Source organism: Pseudopipra pipra, chromosome 7 (assembly GCF_036250125.1).
Source record: "Pseudopipra pipra isolate bDixPip1 chromosome 7, bDixPip1.hap1, whole genome shotgun sequence".
NCBI classification, from domain to species: domain Eukaryota; kingdom Metazoa; phylum Chordata; class Aves; order Passeriformes; family Pipridae; genus Pseudopipra; species Pseudopipra pipra.
Window position 1 is genome coordinate 28,599,820 of NC_087555.1, and position 17,666 is coordinate 28,617,485.

At 41.5% G+C, this 17,666-nt stretch overlaps 1 protein-coding gene across 4 annotated transcripts in view; it reads right to left on the reverse strand.

The window, feature by feature from the left end:
* Window positions 1-17,666, reverse strand: part of SEMA5B (semaphorin 5B) — a 282,391-nt gene that overhangs the window by 134,058 nt on the left and 130,667 nt on the right. For all 4 annotated transcript variants that reach the window (XM_064661407.1, XM_064661406.1, XM_064661408.1 and 1 more), the window contains exon 4: window positions 2,051-2,256. In XM_064661407.1, coding sequence (XP_064517477.1) covers window positions 2,051-2,204 — 154 coding nt within the window. In that variant the 5' untranslated portion in view covers window positions 2,205-2,256. The remainder of the gene's footprint in view (window positions 1-2,050; window positions 2,257-17,666) is intronic.

Consider the following 17,666-nt stretch of genomic DNA (forward strand, 5'->3'; position numbering starts at 1 on the left):
AGCACATAAAATCTACATAAAATGTATATTCCCCTATTTCTCCCCCTCGCAGCCTAAACCTGCATGTGCTGGCATCAGAACAGGGTATAGCTTTAAGGTAAATTAGATTATGAACTGAGATGTGGGTTTGGATGTGTGAGCCCTCTTCCACAGATTTTAAAAGATATGTGCAGTGGAAAAAAGGTGCCTTTAATTTTATTCCTGTGTATTTTCCAGCTGAGCCTTGCAGCAGAAAATATAAGATTAAACTATCATGAACAATCACAAGGAAACAGCTGCTGAGAAAAAACAATAACTCTGAATCTAACTTGGGTTTAAGAGACTCAAATGATAATCTGGGTCATTTTCTTGATGTGTCTGCAATTTCAGTCTTTCTTTTGCACAGTTGTCAAATTCTAATTAACTCAACAGTTTTTGCCCTGTATCACTGAAGAGGGAAAGGGAACAAGAACAGTGAAGGAGAAGACAGATTATTTTTTTTCTGTGAAATATTCTTGCCTGATTAAAACAAAGCAAACTGGCAGATTATGAGCGTGTTTACATAGCCAGTGATTCTGTGGAGAAGCAATCATAGTGAGTGCCAAAAAATGCCCACCAATTCCTCAACATCAGGAACTGGGGTTCCTAATGCAATGAAAGAATTAATTAATGCAGAATGATTTACCTCAGCGCTGGATCACACAGACACAGCCTCTATAAACTCAAAGTTTGGTGTTCCTGGTTAATAGAGAGAGCAACACTTTTTCTCTTTTCTATAACATCTTCATTATTGTATTATCTATTTAAATATCCAACTGAGGTTCACTGTGTTTTAACAGCAAGGGTTTCTGCTTTTGGCCCTACCCAGTTAAAACAGATGGTTAGACTTACTTAACAATTAAAATCAAGGTTTATTTACCAGAGCAAGGTTAGAGCCAGTGCTGTATCCTATAGGCTTAAAGATTTTGCTAATTTATTTTAATCCACTTAAACCTCTAAGGCATGGATAATGGAAAACAGACAAGAAATCTCTTAAACTTTCCAGTTTAAGAGACAAGAGTTTCCTTCTCCATGAAGAATAGTAAAGCTCTCTAGAAGAATCCTGAAAGGTCAGCAAGGATGCCTTTGACTACTTCTTCCTGGAAACTCTATCTCAAAGGTCACAAAACCACAACTAAATTGCCTTTAGCAAAGAACCTAACTAGAGACACATTGCAAGGTACTTAATTGCCTTTAGCAAAGAATGTAACTGGAGATGCATTGCAAAGCCTTAAATGGAAACCGAAATCGATATTTCAACATTTAGGAGGAAACCATTTTTAGCAAGGAGACTCAGCAGCTGCTCATGCTGGCACATTGAGCTTAACACACTGGTCTAAAGTGTATTTTGAAATAATGGTGATACCAATATAATGATCTACCCATTGTGTGAATAAGTGGACAGATTATCCAGATAACAATTTAGGAGTACATGTATGCTCATGGAAAATCTGACTGGGATAAAGATAAGACAAATTCTATGCTTCAAAAGAACAGTAAAAAGATTGCCTACTGCCACACAAAGGACCCCTCTCACATTCAAGTTAATTGCCCAGACGAATGACAGAAAAACTACTGGCACAGGTGGCAAATATGAAACCAAACCAAACCAAAAAAACTCCAAACAAAAGGGCCACCACTCCCTGCAATTTTAAATCAACTTACTTCTCTTGCATTCAAGTGTGTCCACATTCTCTATCACATTTCACTTATTAAGTGTCTGGCTCCAGCAAGCCAGGTGAGGTATATAAGCATTACTGAATCCAGTTAGAGAAAAGGAAACTTAAAAATGGTTTCAGCGTGGCACAGGATTACAGGGAGCCTGTAGCAGAATAGAAAATGGAGATTCTTAGACCAGTAATTCCAAATCTGCCTGTATTAAGTGACTGCTGTGAAACTTCGAATTAAAACACTGTAAAGCATCAATGGGAAAATGATTGTCAGGCCACTTTCACTGGCCTATGGATTACAGGTGTAAGGAAAACAGCACAGACTAAACCTAAATGGAATCTGAAACAGGAATAGCTCTTACCTTCAAAAGCAATTGTGGGGTGTTCTTTCCTGACACACTGCTGATGTTCAGCTTCAGAGTATTCAGGTGCATTCTGTGATGCTGAGAGATGAACAGTAAGAAGAAAAAGGCTTGGCAATGACAGGGAAATGGCCTTTAATCTTGAAACAATCATGACTGAAGGGCGGCTGCAGAACTAGCTTCCAAGATAGGCCCAGGGAGGATACCTGAAATACAAATAATTCCACTTTCAGAAAGACGAATGCTTATCCAGAGCGTGTAGCACAGGTAGGGAAAGGTGGAGGTTCCCCTTTCATCCCAACCCCACTTGGGCTAGGTACACAAGGTAATATTCCACAAACAACATGTAAAAAAAACAAACAAACAAACAAACAAAAAAAAAAACCAATTTACAACTGTATTTTGACTTCTAACTTCAAATACAAGGGAAGTGCACAGCTCCCTAAATATCTATCTTGGTTGCGCACAGCAGCTGGTGTGCAATGGCTGACACTGACAACATGAAATCTCAAATACTCCAGGTGTAAACGTGTGCCCCAGCCTGGACACCTCCCTCCTTGGTTTCATGATGTGCCATGCTAAATGTCATGCTACATTCAAGAGATTGCTAAGGAAAGACCAACATCAGTCATAAGGAAAACACATGTAATTAATACTGTTCTAATAGGTGATTTATACATTTTACCACTGCGGTTTTAAATGTCTTGAAACAAAAAAAGCCAATTCAAAGGTGTTGCCAGGAAAGTGCTAATTAAGGTACAATAGAAATTAAAAGAGTTTATTGAGGAAAATGGTGAGAACTGAGCCAATTGCTTGCATTATTATGGGATGCTATAGCTCCCAGTCACAAGAGCTGAGGCACAGCTAAAGAGGAGGAGCACTCACTCTCGGGAGAGGAGAGCGGAAAGTCATGCCTTTTCTGCGTGAGCTTTTTTAACAACAACAACAGCAGCAGTAAAGGCATAGCTCTAAAAACTCCCTTGGGCCAAGCAGGTCTGAGGCAGGGGATGGAGGATTAATTAGCCCATGCCACAAGCTCCCCAAGATGACGCTGCAGCTTAGGAAAATCTGCATAGAATTTAATCTTACTGCTGTGCATATTATATTTTCCTATGTAACTTTGTTTAATTATTGCAAACACGTGTTTTCAAACAAATGGAGTCTTCTACCCTTAAATCCTACCTAGTGATAAAGCTGATTCTCATTAAATTCACAAGTAACAAGATTTTCAATTCCTGCAGGTGTAGTGATTCACAAAGGCAGTGTGACAGTCAACACCTGCAGTGCCTGATACCTCTACATTTTCGTTTGGAGTCTCTAAAACACTTTCAGTGACCTGAAATGGTCAAGCTGATGGCAGGTAACATGAGGCACTGATGCACAATGGCAGGCTTGTGGTGTGGGGCAAACTCCAATATTGTTACATCAAGGAGCTGAGAGAAGCTTGTAAAGGTCTTTGGGCATCACAGGAGCAATAAGGGACGGCTTACAGCAGCAATGGGAGATGTTTTGAAAGATGTTTTATTAACTGCATTTCTCTGTGACTTTAAATACTGGCATAAAGATGAGCTGCCAGCACATCCATTATGTGCGTGCTCAGCAGCAGCTACATACCTCTGACTGAAAATAGCACTGGCATTCAGGACTTGAGGTAGTTCTAGGGACTTGGTTTCCCAGCTAGTGTGAGTGAGACATTACAGCATTGCACTTTTTTTCCAGCCCCATATACATGCAGATTTTATGCAGTGATGTATAAAAACACCTTCCAGTTCTCCAAAAGAAGTTCTACAGCCCTTTACTACAGAGGGTGGCTTTTTTAAAAACATAGCAAATATAACGTTAAATTAAAAAATGGGACTGGCAGAAGGGAGAGATGTGAAATCATTTAAAGCTCAGGCCAGCACAGCATTTAGTCATTAAGCACAGGCATACTGAAGGGCGTACACCACTGAGCACCGTGGCACCTCACATGATGGACATGTTGTGCAAATCACACTGTAATAAAAATTATTGATGATGAGGCATCAAATTATATTTTCAGCCACTGGTTTAAATGATCGGGTTTTTCCAGTACAGATCTAGAAGTGAAGCACAGCTCAGAGATGTGAAGGCCACGGAGATGCATTTTGTACAGCTTTCGGATACACTTAAAGTCAAAGCCAAACTTTCCTTAGGTGGGAGATGGTTGTTGTGGGAAATGCACAAAAGGCAAAAGGACTTTTTCACTGTCAGATATCCTTGCTGGAAACTGGAAGAGACAGTCATGGAAATCTCACTTTATGCATGCTCTACTACTCCCAGTGCAGCCATTACTGGCTAATCCTGAAAATAAGGTACTAAACTAAACAGATTTTAGTCCGAGCCAATATGGCCATTTTCATGTACTAATCATCCAAACAATGATCTCAAGCTAGGTGAAAAAAAAAATCTTAAAACAAAGACACACAGTAGGGTCTCATGTTCCTCTACAGCCTAATGTGTTGTACAATCAGCAGATGAGTAAATTCCAGTTTCAAACTTACCAGGGTCATGAAATGATAAAAAGTCGCATACAAGAAAGCTTCATAACATCCCACTGCCTATTCTGTGCCAAAGCAGAGTACATTTACTAGTGTTTTGTCTGGACTAATTGTAAAATGTGCCAAGTAGCTGGATTTCTGCCACTTTCCCTGAGAGATTTTACCACAGTCCAAGAGACTTCGGTGTTCCTTAGAAAGCTCTAATCAGTATTTGGGGTAAAGTTCCATCTTCTTTTTCCTTATTGTCATGGGGAAATCCAAAGTGTGCATGAACACAATGATTTCAAACTTGATTTTAAGTGAGAATTAATATATGACCAAACAAAGATGAAAAAGAAGCATTATAAAAAACTTGTGCTCTTCATGATGTTCCCTGACTCCTACATCCAACTATGTTGATCAAATGTGTGAAGCTTTCATGTGCTGGAAAATTGAACAAAATCAGCGTCTCGTGCAGCCCTGAGCTGGTGTCTACCAGTGTCAGAATCAATGGGTAAATGCCAGCTTGATCAAGGGTGACGAAGCCAGAGCCCTGGAGCACCAGCTGAACAATAGTGAGACAGTGGATAGCACTGCAAAAGCTTACTCCTTCAACCTGCCCCTTCCCAGGCTGCCTTGCTCACTTTTTCCCAATATTTTAAGAAAGACTCTAACTTAGTAATTATTATTTCCAGCCGCTGCAAATTTGTTTCCAAGAAAAAACCCCATGCTCCAAATATGAAGCAGAGCCATGTGCAAGCACAGGTCAACTGAGTGCCAAGAGCAAGCTCGTAACTGCCTGGGAGAGTCCAGCAGTTATGAAGTGCTTTAATGACATGAAATGTTTTAATTTTACCGGAGATGGCCAAGCCCACCCTCCAATTTTGCCCAAGCTGCAGATTTTCACTGTGAGGGCTGGAGTATGACCAGTGCTTAGGACCAGTCCCCATCCAGACTGCTAGAACACTGAACGTCCCAAAGCACAGCCCAGGCTAGCGCTGCTTTGCACTGCTGGAACTTGCCCTGGCCTCAAGCTGTTTAGATGCAGTTAAATGCTATAAAAAGAGCTGTTCTTATTAGACTTGGCTTAGGCCTCAAGAAATCAGCTGTCAAGTTTTCAGTGCAGATGAGAGGAGAGAGCTCAAATCCCTGGTTAAACTCAAATCTCAGACAGGACATATAATTTCAATTCTTTATTTACTTGTTTTGATGTGTCTTTACCACTGTAGCTATTCCCCTCCCCAGCCCAATGCAGACATGTTAAAAAAAGATAAAAATGTCAAAAAACATTATCTCTCCAAGTTTATCTGTCCCTCATGAAAGCCTGTCCTCTGCACCACTGCACAGCCCCAAGGGACACTGATGGGGAATCTTTCTCCCCTCAGAGGGATCTCCCCTCAGAGGGATTCACTGCACAGTGAATCCCTCCGGCCCTCTGACAAAAAAAAAGGTCAACAAATTCAGGCTGCACTGGACCTGGTGAAATAGCTCCAGAGACAGGCATTTTATAGAGCACCACTTCTGCCACCATCCTCTTAAATCAGGCTTTCTTAGCTCATGAGCCTCCCTGACTGCAGCGGCGGTGGCAGGGGACAGGCAAAGAGCGGCTCTATCTGGGAAAGGCAGGAGGTCTGCATGCTCAGAGCGTCCCCAAAGCTGGGGTTTGCAACCACAGCACCCGTGTCAGCACAAACCCATTGCCACCTGCCCACTTCTCACCCAGGACATTCCATGGCAGCCCAATGGGGACAGTGTATAATTCTGCTTTGCCTCGTGGCTTCACTCCCGTGCAAGGGCAGCATTCAGGGGATCGCCCGCAGTTCCTCCCTTATTCATTCTCAGGGCATGAGTCTTTTCCAACTTGCCCCGTATTGTATCATTGTAACTCCATTGATTTCACAGGAGCTAATCCTGATTTACAGAGGGTAACTCAGATCATGCCCCTTTTGACTAAAGCTCCACATCTAAAAGAAAAATACCTTCAATCAATCTTCAGGGCTTTAAAACAAAGCACACTTTAAAAATGGCTGTACCAGGAATTCATATCCTGCTTTCCTCTAACTGTAACTATCATTTTAACTTAATAAAATGTGACAGTAAAGTTAAAGGATAAAAGAAAATGCTTCATCTTTCATTTTAAAGAAAAGCGATGCCTTCAAAAAAGACTAAAAAAGGAACCTCCTGTAGAAGCTTTAATTCTTCTTTTGGGGATCTTTTGTGATTGGCACAGTTATGGTTTTATTAGACTGGAATACCAGAGGGAAGAAGAGCAACGGAAAGAGGTGGACATTAAAGTATTCAAAAAAGTACTGGAAGAATAAGGGAAAGAAATATAAACATTATAAAGCAAGACAGCTCAGCAATGTTGCTATAACAGGTTGGCACAGGCAGCTCTGCCCTAGAAAACAGAGAGCTCCAAGGCCAACAAAACTATGGTCCTTTATTCATCTGATGCTCCTTGCCCTTCTCTCCTACCCTCTCCAGCTGGAATACATCCCAGTCGACTGGCTCCAAGGACCATTCCACACTATCGAAGAAAAAGCACAGCTTTTCCCTCTGCCCCTGGCCACATCCAAACCCTCAGCCCTCAGCTGTACCCACTCTGGGGAGCTGGATTTGTCTCACAGACGAAATGTGGCACACTGCACTTGCTATTCCAGAGATCAGATCTGATATGCACTCTTAGACTGGGCTCGTGGGTACTGAGCTTTTCTCATTTATTTACTTGTGAAGCAAATCTACAGGAATGGTCTAGAGTTCAGAAAAGAATCTGTGAAGAGATCTTGTTTTGCTTTAATTAAATCACCCTACGGTCTTCTGAAGAATAGGCAAGCTCACTTTGAATTTCACGACAGCTTAGATGCTGCAGCTCTCGTTCTGGCTGGGTTTCACCATGCTGCTGTGTGTCCACCTTGTTCAGGGCTTCCCAAGGCCTCAACTACAATATGGTCTATGAGCCTCACACTGAACTTGCTCTCACAACACCCCAGGGAATACAAACCCACATTTTCATACAAATAATCCAAGGGTCATCTTCTAAAACCCCACACAATTCAGCAGCAATTCATCATCACAAGTGTACACACGTAATATGCTCTCCTGTGTCAGAGCAGAAACTTGAGCTCCATCCTGACCCCTCTCATAGCTCCTGCCTCACACAATCTGCAGGGCACCAGTTGCAGTATCACACTAGGCTTTATATCAGGAATAAAACAATCACGATTTTGCAACACAGGTCAATTTACTGAAACCCTTCTGTTATCTAGATCCGTATAAATAATTCAGATAACTCTTTGAAAAGTTTAACCTATTATACTGTTCAGTTCATGGCTCATGAAGTCTGTAGTGGAGCTGAATAGTAATTGTCTATACTTTGATCTTCTTAGGACTACATCCCATGAAAGATTGACAGTGCACTTGGGGCACTTTATTTCTAGAGCACTTTCTGATTGCTGTTCAAAGCCACCCAGGACTGGCCAAGGTTCCAAACCAATCCCACAAAATGCAATGGGATGTTTACATTCAGAACAGGTAACAAAGACAAAACTCTTAATAATGGCTTGGAACAAAATGAATTGGTTGGTGTCAGGCCCCTTTCTTGTGGACTGGTGTAAGCCCTCAATGAGCCATCAGCCACCACTTGCTTACTTGGCCTCAGTAGCACAGTCAGTGGCTGCATCGTCCTGGAAATTGAACTGTTCCCTCACCTTTAGAGGAAGCCCTCCAGAACAGGAACCTTTTATAGAAAGCTTCCATTAAATAAAGCTGATTCAACAATAAAAGCCTGTGTAACACAGCAAAATATACTGTACCTCTGAGTTCCTGCCAAACCCAGTGGGCATAAATAAATACCTGCTCTGTTGACACTCAGACCCGCTTCTGAATAGTGCTAACCTGACCACACATTGAGTGCATCCCCAAGTGCTTCGAGAGGCTCCCCAGAGAGCTCTAGATCTTTTTTTACTGGCTACACATAATATAAAGACATGAGAGATTTTGTTAGCATTTGTTTGGGGTATGAATTTAGCACTTGTGAAAAGGTGCCTTGGAGTCTGAAGTCCTCTGTTTATTCAAAGATTGTATTTGGCAATGAAGGCTTACACTCATTTATCTCCCTGGCAGTACACTGCCACTGTTTTCTAGAAGACTGCCTCTACAGGGGGATGGAAATACCTTCTATTTGCTCTTCACAGAATGGTCTCTCTGAGAGATGTCAAAGTGGAGGTATTTATTTTTGGTAACTCTGGGATCTGGACTGACTATGGAATTATTTTTCTGTGTTCCATCTGTGAAACAGAGATGAAGGCAGATTCCAACACAGCAGCACAACGCAATGGATGCTGCTATGGTACTTAGCACAACTGCAATTCAGACACGAAATTTACTGGAGCCTAAATTAGGAATCAGGAGCTTCTGACTCCCAGTCAAACTCTCTGGATGCTCCATCAAAAGGAGAGGATGAGTGAGTGTAACGCTCCAAGAAAGGAGCCATCCTAGAGCTCACGGGACAGCGGCAACACAGCAGGAGTAAGTATTCCAGAGGTGCTGCCTGCAGCAGGTCTCAGGCTCAGGGCTCAGCATCCCTTGCAGTGCAGTCACCTTTCTCACTGTACACACGATTTAGAGTCCTCTCCACAAGTGCGGTAAATCCAAGGTGCCAGAAGTGCTGTTTACATGCAGATCAGCTGTATAATGCAAGTACAGCAGATTCAGCATCAGACACTGCAAATAGTCACCTGGCTGCAAGAGCTCCTTCTGCCTTGATATTTGGTATTCAACCCATAGACTGCTGCCTTAAGCCTACAGCTGTTACAGAAACACCAACATGACAGCTTTTCTTCAAGCTGCTCCCCTGCACAATGTGGCTGGTCTGTAAATCCGTAAATTAGCAGAGCCACAGTCCCTAACACCACACTGTGCAGCCAATGTCATTCCAACACATTATTGTGCCTGACAGTCTGGAGATGCTCCTCTATTAGCAGTGATTTCCAGACATGTGATGTTCCTGCTCACACACCTCCCCACTGCAGCTCTGACATTACAAGTGGGGAAACTGAGGCATGACACAAATTTGTGATGCAGCCGCTAGTACCTGCAGCCCATTTTTGGTAAAGACAGAAAGAGAAATGATCTTCTGGCTCTTCCCAATGCTTTTGGTATGGGGTTGTCTTTTGTCTCATAGTTTAATATGAAAACCATAAGTGTTCTTGAATTTTTATTACAGTATTAACCATTGTTTTATTAACACTAGTTTGCTATTCAACTCTATTTAGAGGGTCCACTGCAGACATCCCATGGGATTTTTAGTAAGGAAGTTAGTGACAATAGTTCCAAATTATATTAGGCGTAACATAGGTTGCTAACTTGCAAAGTTTCTCTCTTCAACACTGTGACAGCAACCAGGGGACAAGTGCAGCCCTCAGATTGTGCCAAGCAGATAAGCAATCTTGACAAAGAGTGTAGCAGTCACTGTGGTGCCCCTGTGTCCACAGAGCTGGGAATACAGTAGAAAGAAGAAATAAAAAACCCCACACTTAATTCTCCTTTGACCTGAAGCAATCCCAGAATTCAAGTCACCAGAAGACAAACGCCAAGCCATGAAATCATCACACCATCTCCTGCCTGAGAATCAGCCATAATATATAGGCTGGACTTTCCCTAGGGCCTTGTTTTTCCAGTTAAAGGACTCCAGCACTAGCTCCAGGGCTACAGCTTCTGCCACCTGCTCCCTTCTACTCCATCCCATGGATCCCATCCCATCACTCACATAGCCCCAAACGCCAGAGCCAAAGGCAGTTGTTGCATGTTTCAAACCCAACTCATCCCTCCCAGCAGCTCCTTCCTCCACTGCTATATTGCAAAAGCAAGAAGAGAAGAGTTTTTTCTTTTAATGCTTGCCTGTGCAGGAGACAGAAACCACAGCTTGTTTGCTTTGTCAAAGATTTGTGATTAGCTGGTGCCACATAACACATACTCATGGTTTAATTGTAACTCCAGGAGAAGAAGCATAAAGCACTCCTGTAGCGCAAGTCCAAGTTTCAGCCTGCTTGGAAACAAGAATATGTTTTGCTGCAGTGTCTCCTTGGCACAACACAGCATCATTTATCATAAGGAAACCTTTGGCTAGAAGGCATTCAAACAGCCTTTATATGCCCCAAATATGAACAGACAAAATAATAATTGTCAGCCAAACTCTTTTTTTGTTCTGCCGTGCCCAGCTTTTCTCATATTTCTTGCAACAGCAGTTACCTGTTGAGCTCTGTTAACTCTTCCCCTCAGAGCAGCAGGGCTGCTTTGGTCTGCCCTGACTTTCACACTGTACTTGGAATACTGTGAAGTAGGGAAACTCTTCCCAGAGCTTCCTGGCTGCAGGGCAGCACTGAAGAGAAGCAGTGCAAAACATATACAGCTCACAAATGACAGGTTATTACCGACTGCTGTGTATAAACAAAATGGGACTGATTCCTCATCTGCTGAAAACAACAGTGACATCAATTTTCCCCATGAAAAATATCTGGTGATCAACAGTTTCTGAAAAGACAGAGCTGAATTTTTCTCTCCCTCCAAACATGCTACACAACTTTTATGGTACCAGGAGCATTGTACTGCTCGCCAGTCTCAGAACACAAGTATTACTATGCTGGGTGACAGCAATATCCTTTCAGAGCTTTTCTCAAAAATTTAGGCAAAGGGGAAGTGAAGTAGGACAGCTGACCTTCAAAAAAGCCCTTGGCTTGCTTGCTTTTAATGAACTGTTGTTTTAATTTTCACTTTAATGAAATGCTCTAATTTAAGCGGTACACAGTACTGTCCCCACCCTGTAAAGTGTTCCTCTCCCTAAATTCCCAAAGACATCAAGGTGAGCCAGTATTTAATGCAAACCCAACGATTTACAACTTAGCTAAGAAATTCCATGCTGGAATGGCAGGGAGGAATATCTGAGACTGAAAGCCAGGACCCTCCTCTACACTTACATTTTTGACAGTCAGATGTCCAGCCAAAACTGGACATCTGAATCTTTTCCCACCAGGCAGGAGAAGCAGCCTGCCAGTGGACGCCTCACCCCTGGGGTGTCAGCTCCTTGCCTCAGAAATGCTTTAAAATACCCAAACAATCCCTCAGACAGAAACCTTGTCGTCATCTTCCAGGAGGCAGGGTTTGAGCAAGCATTTGGGAGCTGATATAATTTTAATACACTCTGAGACCAGCCTTTCTAGAGAAGATGAATTATTTGTAATGAATTCCAATCACATGGCGCTCCAGCCCCCACACCTTCATCCTGCATATATAACCAAATTAGTTTAGGAGATGTAAGTTATTCAGGGACTTAGCTGTTCAGTCTGGCCTTGGAGGATTTGCTCTCATTATGGCTTTTATGCAAATTCTGTCCTCCAAATCTCTTCTGAATCAATTATTACTAGATTAATTTAAACATGTCCACCTGGGGTGCCTGTATATCATGTGCCTCATGTTAAAAAGTAAAAAGGAGGATAATGAATTCAGGAGGTGACTGAAACAGATTCCTGCTTTGTGGAAATGTGACCTTTTTGCATAATGTCATAAAAGAAAGAAGTTCCTTCAAGAAACATGGCAGACAGGGTCATTCGTTGGATCAGCTGGGCTTTCAATCACTCTTTGGAAATTAGCATGATACAATAAAAAATTAATAAGAAATTAAAAAAAAATATCACTTTAATGCTCCAGACTATTAAAGTCTTTGATGGACTACTAATTGAAATGTAATGCTTAATTTTAAGCAATGCCATTTTATTAATGGTAAAAACTTGAATTAATGTCATTAACCAATGTTAATATTACAAATTCCCTGAGGGATAACAAAGCAATTATGTTATTCACAGAACTGAAAGGGGGAAAAAGATGTAATCTGTACATGGCTGCACTAAAGCAGAAGAGACTGCTTCCATCTGTATTTCCTCTGCTGAGAAAGGGGGTTTGTTTGTTTTTTTGAGCAAAGAGGAGGTAGAGGAAGAGAAGAATTTGCACTAAGTTAATTACTGCTGATTTTCAGGCACTTAATAGCTAGGAAATTATTCTGTTACTTAAACAGCATACTGTGGGGATCCTGGAAAAATAATTTGGGAATGAGAAATTGATTACAAACCCTCCTTCTTGGAGGTCTCCCCTGTGTGTGCTTGGATCCTAACACACACACACCAACAGCCTTCACCTGATGGAAAAGCCTGATGCAAATACACCAGCCCCACACCTGGCAGCAAATGGCTTTATGGAGCTGTGCTGGTTTGTATCCACTAGAGATCACCAAGGAGAACACATCCTGTGGTACTGAGTGCCCTCAAGTTCATGTGAGGGCAGGTGCTTTTATTTTATATAGTTTAGCAAGTTCAGCATCTTGTCAGATCCACTACTCATACAGCAGGATAGATGGGGTTAGCCTTAATTAAAGAACTAAAAGCAATACCCTTGCTAATTGGCAGAAGTCACATTGCCCAAAGGGAGTAAGAACCTTGTATGGCAGTGGTATAATACTGCATTTACTCCAGAACAACCATGTTTGAGATAAACCCTTGATTAACTGTGTTTTTATTGTCTGGCTGATAATTCAGAGACAATAGGGAGATTCAGCAAGCCAGAGCATGAAGATTTCCCCAAGGAGCTACAAACTACTACATTATTGCTCAGAATCCCAAAGACTTTTGCTTTTTATTTACAAAAAATGAAAGTATTCCAACACGCCCAACACACCATTGTCAAAATCCATGACTAGCGCAAATGCCTCTTCCAGTGTGCACTTTTCAAGGCATTCAGTCAAATGTGTCACAAATTTGCAAAGAGTATTAACCCTCAAGAAGAGATACAAAAATTAGTTTCCTCTGCTGCATGTAACATGCCAATGCTCTGGTGTAAACTAGCTCTCAGGATGCTCAGGAGATTCTTCTGAGATTGTCCAGCCAAGCACTTTTAAAAATAAGGTTAATCTCCTTCTTAGAGGAAAAAGAAAAGCACTGACACTAATTACTATTAGGCTTCCTGTTTATGTTGCATGGGGTGTAAAACCTCAATACTAACCCAAAATAAATCAACCGAAAAAGACCAAGGCTTTCAGTGGAGTGAAAATCTACTCCTGAATTTGGCTGTATATAGTAACAGGGATGTATATTTGGTGGCTGGGATCAGGGTGTCTTTCTCTCTTTGTAGCCCAAGCACAGAACACCCAAGTGCCTCTTTACGTTTCTGTTCAGAATACAGATCCAGCTGTAAAACACAATGAGATTTGGGGGTTTTACTTAAATTGATATATTACTTAGCAATCTTATTATAAATGGCAGAAGGAGGAAGAATTACTGCAAGGTTTCCAGTCTGCTTACCAATGAGCTCCTGCATGTGGCAGGCTTCAGTCTATGGAACCAGTTATGCTCAACAGCATGATGTCTTTTCTCCTGCAAATTTGCAAATCATTGCATTTTGTTTTCCAGTAATCATTTCTCTCTTACCTCTTTTCTCCCCCATTTCCTCAAAGAACAACATCAAACCTCCTGTGAAATATCTCCATTCTGTCACTCTTCCATTTTCTCTTCCAACTCCCCACTCCCAACTTGCAAACGAGGGAAGGGAAGCCACTGAAGACACCAAGGTCAAGGCAGAGTGAGACAAAGTCAAATTCATGCAATCAGTTAACACCACGCGCCATCAGACCATTACAAGAGACATGAGACATTATGGATTGCAGCTTAATAGATCACAATAGAGGATGATGGGGGAGAGGAGAAGAGAGAAATGTTCCTTCTGGGTTGAGACTTGCTGATTAAAGTGCACGAGTGGGCAGGGGACAGCAAGAGTGTTTGCGTTCCTAAAGCTGAGACTTACCTCTCGATATTAATGGACACACCATTGTCGCCAGACGCAATGTTTTGTTATTGCGTGATTAATTGAAAGTCACATACAATGACATATTACAGGCAGGATAAAGCTGTCACTGGAAAGCAATTCTTCACAGTAATTCCTGCCAGTCTCTACAATCTGAAATTGCATACCTCGTTACAGACGACCCCTCAAGCACAAACGCATTACATATCTTTATATAAATAACAGTGACTAACAACGGCAGTCTGAGGTAATCTCTGTGGGATATGAAATCGAGAAAAAGGTAAGGCAGAGAAATTGCCTTCAAATATTAGTAAGCTTGTCTGTGCTAATCTCCATCAAATGAACCATTTCTCTTTTCCTTTAAAATAAAAACTCTTTCTGCTGGAGACGCAGAAAATATGATAGAAGGACATGTTGTTGCATAAATGACAACTAGAAGCCTTACTTCTTCAAAAGGCCACTAGTTCTAAATCTTAAAAACTTATCTTGATCAAGACTAATTAAACTTTCACACAGTCGCTTTATCGCTCACTTAGGTCAGTAAGTGTAAGTAACCGGTCCAGCTCACTTTTTTAAAGCTCCCAGATCAAAGACTCTTTTATATTTCTTTTGGCAGCAGCAAGAAGATATAAAATCATTAATTTTCTCCATGCATTTTATTTCAGTCAGAATCACTGCATTCAAAATACAACGTGGAAAAAAAAAAATCTACATTGCTCAAGGGAAAGGACACAGCCCAGGGGAATACAGGTGCCCAGGAAATAGTTCACGTCACTTATACTTTGTGTATGACAAATTCACAGCTGAACTGCCAGTAATGGTACACAGTTGCCTGATCTCCAGTTGGCATTTAGCGCTCCATTTCCCACACCATTGGCTAATGGTCAGATCTGATGCAGTGCTCAGTTTATTTTCTTCCTATCTGAACATAAATTGGAGGCAATACCCACTACTCAAGTGAGCAGTATTTGAAAGACTCACCATCAGATAGGGTGGCATCATTTAAAATCAACAGTACTCTCTCTTTTGCAACCTCTCCATTAAAGAGCTCCATTTCACACCACCACGGAGATGGTCAGAAGTTTTAAGCCCTTTCAAGCTCACTCACTTGGACTTTCTGTTATCAACCACTTGCAAAATAAGGAAAAGTGATGCAAAGGTCTTTACCTGCTTGGAAGACGTTTTCTACCTCCTCAGAAGACCTCTTGCAGGCTCTTGTAAATCTGCCACTGACAGGAGCCAAGAGAAATGGGGATAGGAAAGCACAAAGCCTGGGCTGTCCTGTGGCCTCGAGGCAAATAGCAATCTCTGTCTTCACCTAACCCAACCAGAGCCCTGCAAGAGAGTAAATCTGTGTCCACTGGCCTTTTTAACAGTCCCTTAATGACCGTTAACTTTTTTCAGCCAGCCATTGATTCTAATGGCATGTGCATTCACACACAATAATACCTCAGACGGCCTTCATTAATTTACCATGCATAATTTCTCTGAAAGCTTTTGCCAATAGAATACCCCTAAACTGACTCACTAACTCATGAAGATAAAGCACTTTCTGTGTGAAACCATTATGCAGATGCACAGCATTCTCCTCAAATAAGTTAAAAAGTAGCTATTGTTCGGTGTCTACCCATTTTTCGGACACTGCAAAGTACCAGGGCTTGAAAATGTAAAGCTGCTGCTGGAGTATCCGGTGTGACAATGAATATGTAAGATACTCCAGGCTGGGGAAGGAACAACAAGAAAAAAGGCAAATTATATGAAAAAACCTTTCTGCCGAGAAGCTCCTGAAATCTCTTACAAATTTCAACAATGGGAAGTCCTAAAACTGAAAGGCTGTTAAAATACCAAAGGAAAATGCGGTAATATAGATATTCACCAGTCCATTCATCCAGAGAGAGGGTGGGGGAAGATCCAGCAAGGGGAGTGTATTAGAAACAAACTATCCCAGAGAACAAGGGTTTAGAGCTGTCAGGAACTACAGTGCTGTCATTAGCCTTGCAATAAATTATGGAGCTGTCAGCATTTTCACATTACAAATCTCTCGAGCCTCCTCTTACGTACACTGATGTAAGATTCAGACCCCAGTCCCATGGTAGCAATGATACTGCAGAAAAAAGTACCACAGACCCCCTTTGGAGGTATAAGACCCATAAATATAACCTGTGGTCTTATAAACATCACAAGATGTTGGCTGTAGGGAATAAAAAATGGTTGTGTTTTTTTTTTTATTTTAGTATTATTACAATTAGTTTGTCTTTAAGCAAAGTCACAGGATGACAGGTGAAGAGCTGATTGAAAAGGTGATCAGGAATAGGCTTCTCTTTTGCACTACACTCAAGTCTTTTATCAACTTGCAAGTCTCTCATCCCTTTCTGGAGGATTGATCACAGAGCCCACGAATGCTGTGACTCCACTTCCAAGGTTATAGGTGCTGTCCTGACTTATGTAAAAAAACACCTTCCATAGACATATGCTTGTGATGCCCTCTAATATTAAATGTGGAGGTAAAATGAAGATTAAAATAAAATTAGATCTGAAAATTTAATCTGTCTTAAATTCATGAGTTGTGGGACTCGGGGTTTTGGGCTCTCATCAATGAGCAGCGAACCACTTGCAGGGAGCACAGGAGCCACAGAGCAAGTGGATTAAGAGCAGAGCTCTTCAAAAAAATCTCCATTAAAAGAAAGCTTAATATAATTAAGGAACGAATTTTTTGCTGTTATTTCGACATATAGACTGTAAAAGAGGCCCCATGTACTTCAGTGCAAAAAAAACATAATGAAGACTGACAGCATATGTAGGGAAAATGTGCTCACATGGAGATACTTTTTTAAGTGAAAATCACCAGAAGGATTTTGGCAACATGGATTTAGTAAAATGAATGTAAGCCATTATCAGCATAAAGGTAATGAAAACTCAGGGAAAACACCAGTGCCTGGAGTCAGTACTGTTAAAGACCATTAATACTGTCACTAATTACACATGCTTAACTACAGCTTTGCCTGCAACGGTAACATCACAAAATGCCAATAAACTGGTCTGTCTAGGGAGTAACAGACTGCTTCAAAAGCCCCTAAATACACATTTACAGACAATATGGGGAAAAGCCATCTAACACACCCAAAAAGGACTATCTTCCCTCGCCCCTCTTTTTTTCATACATTTACCTTGCTCCAAACAACAAACTCTTCCCCCATGCTCAGACACCAAAAGCCAACCCATTGAGCCCAGCCTGTCAAACCAGGCCAACTTGAGCATGGACTACAGTTCAC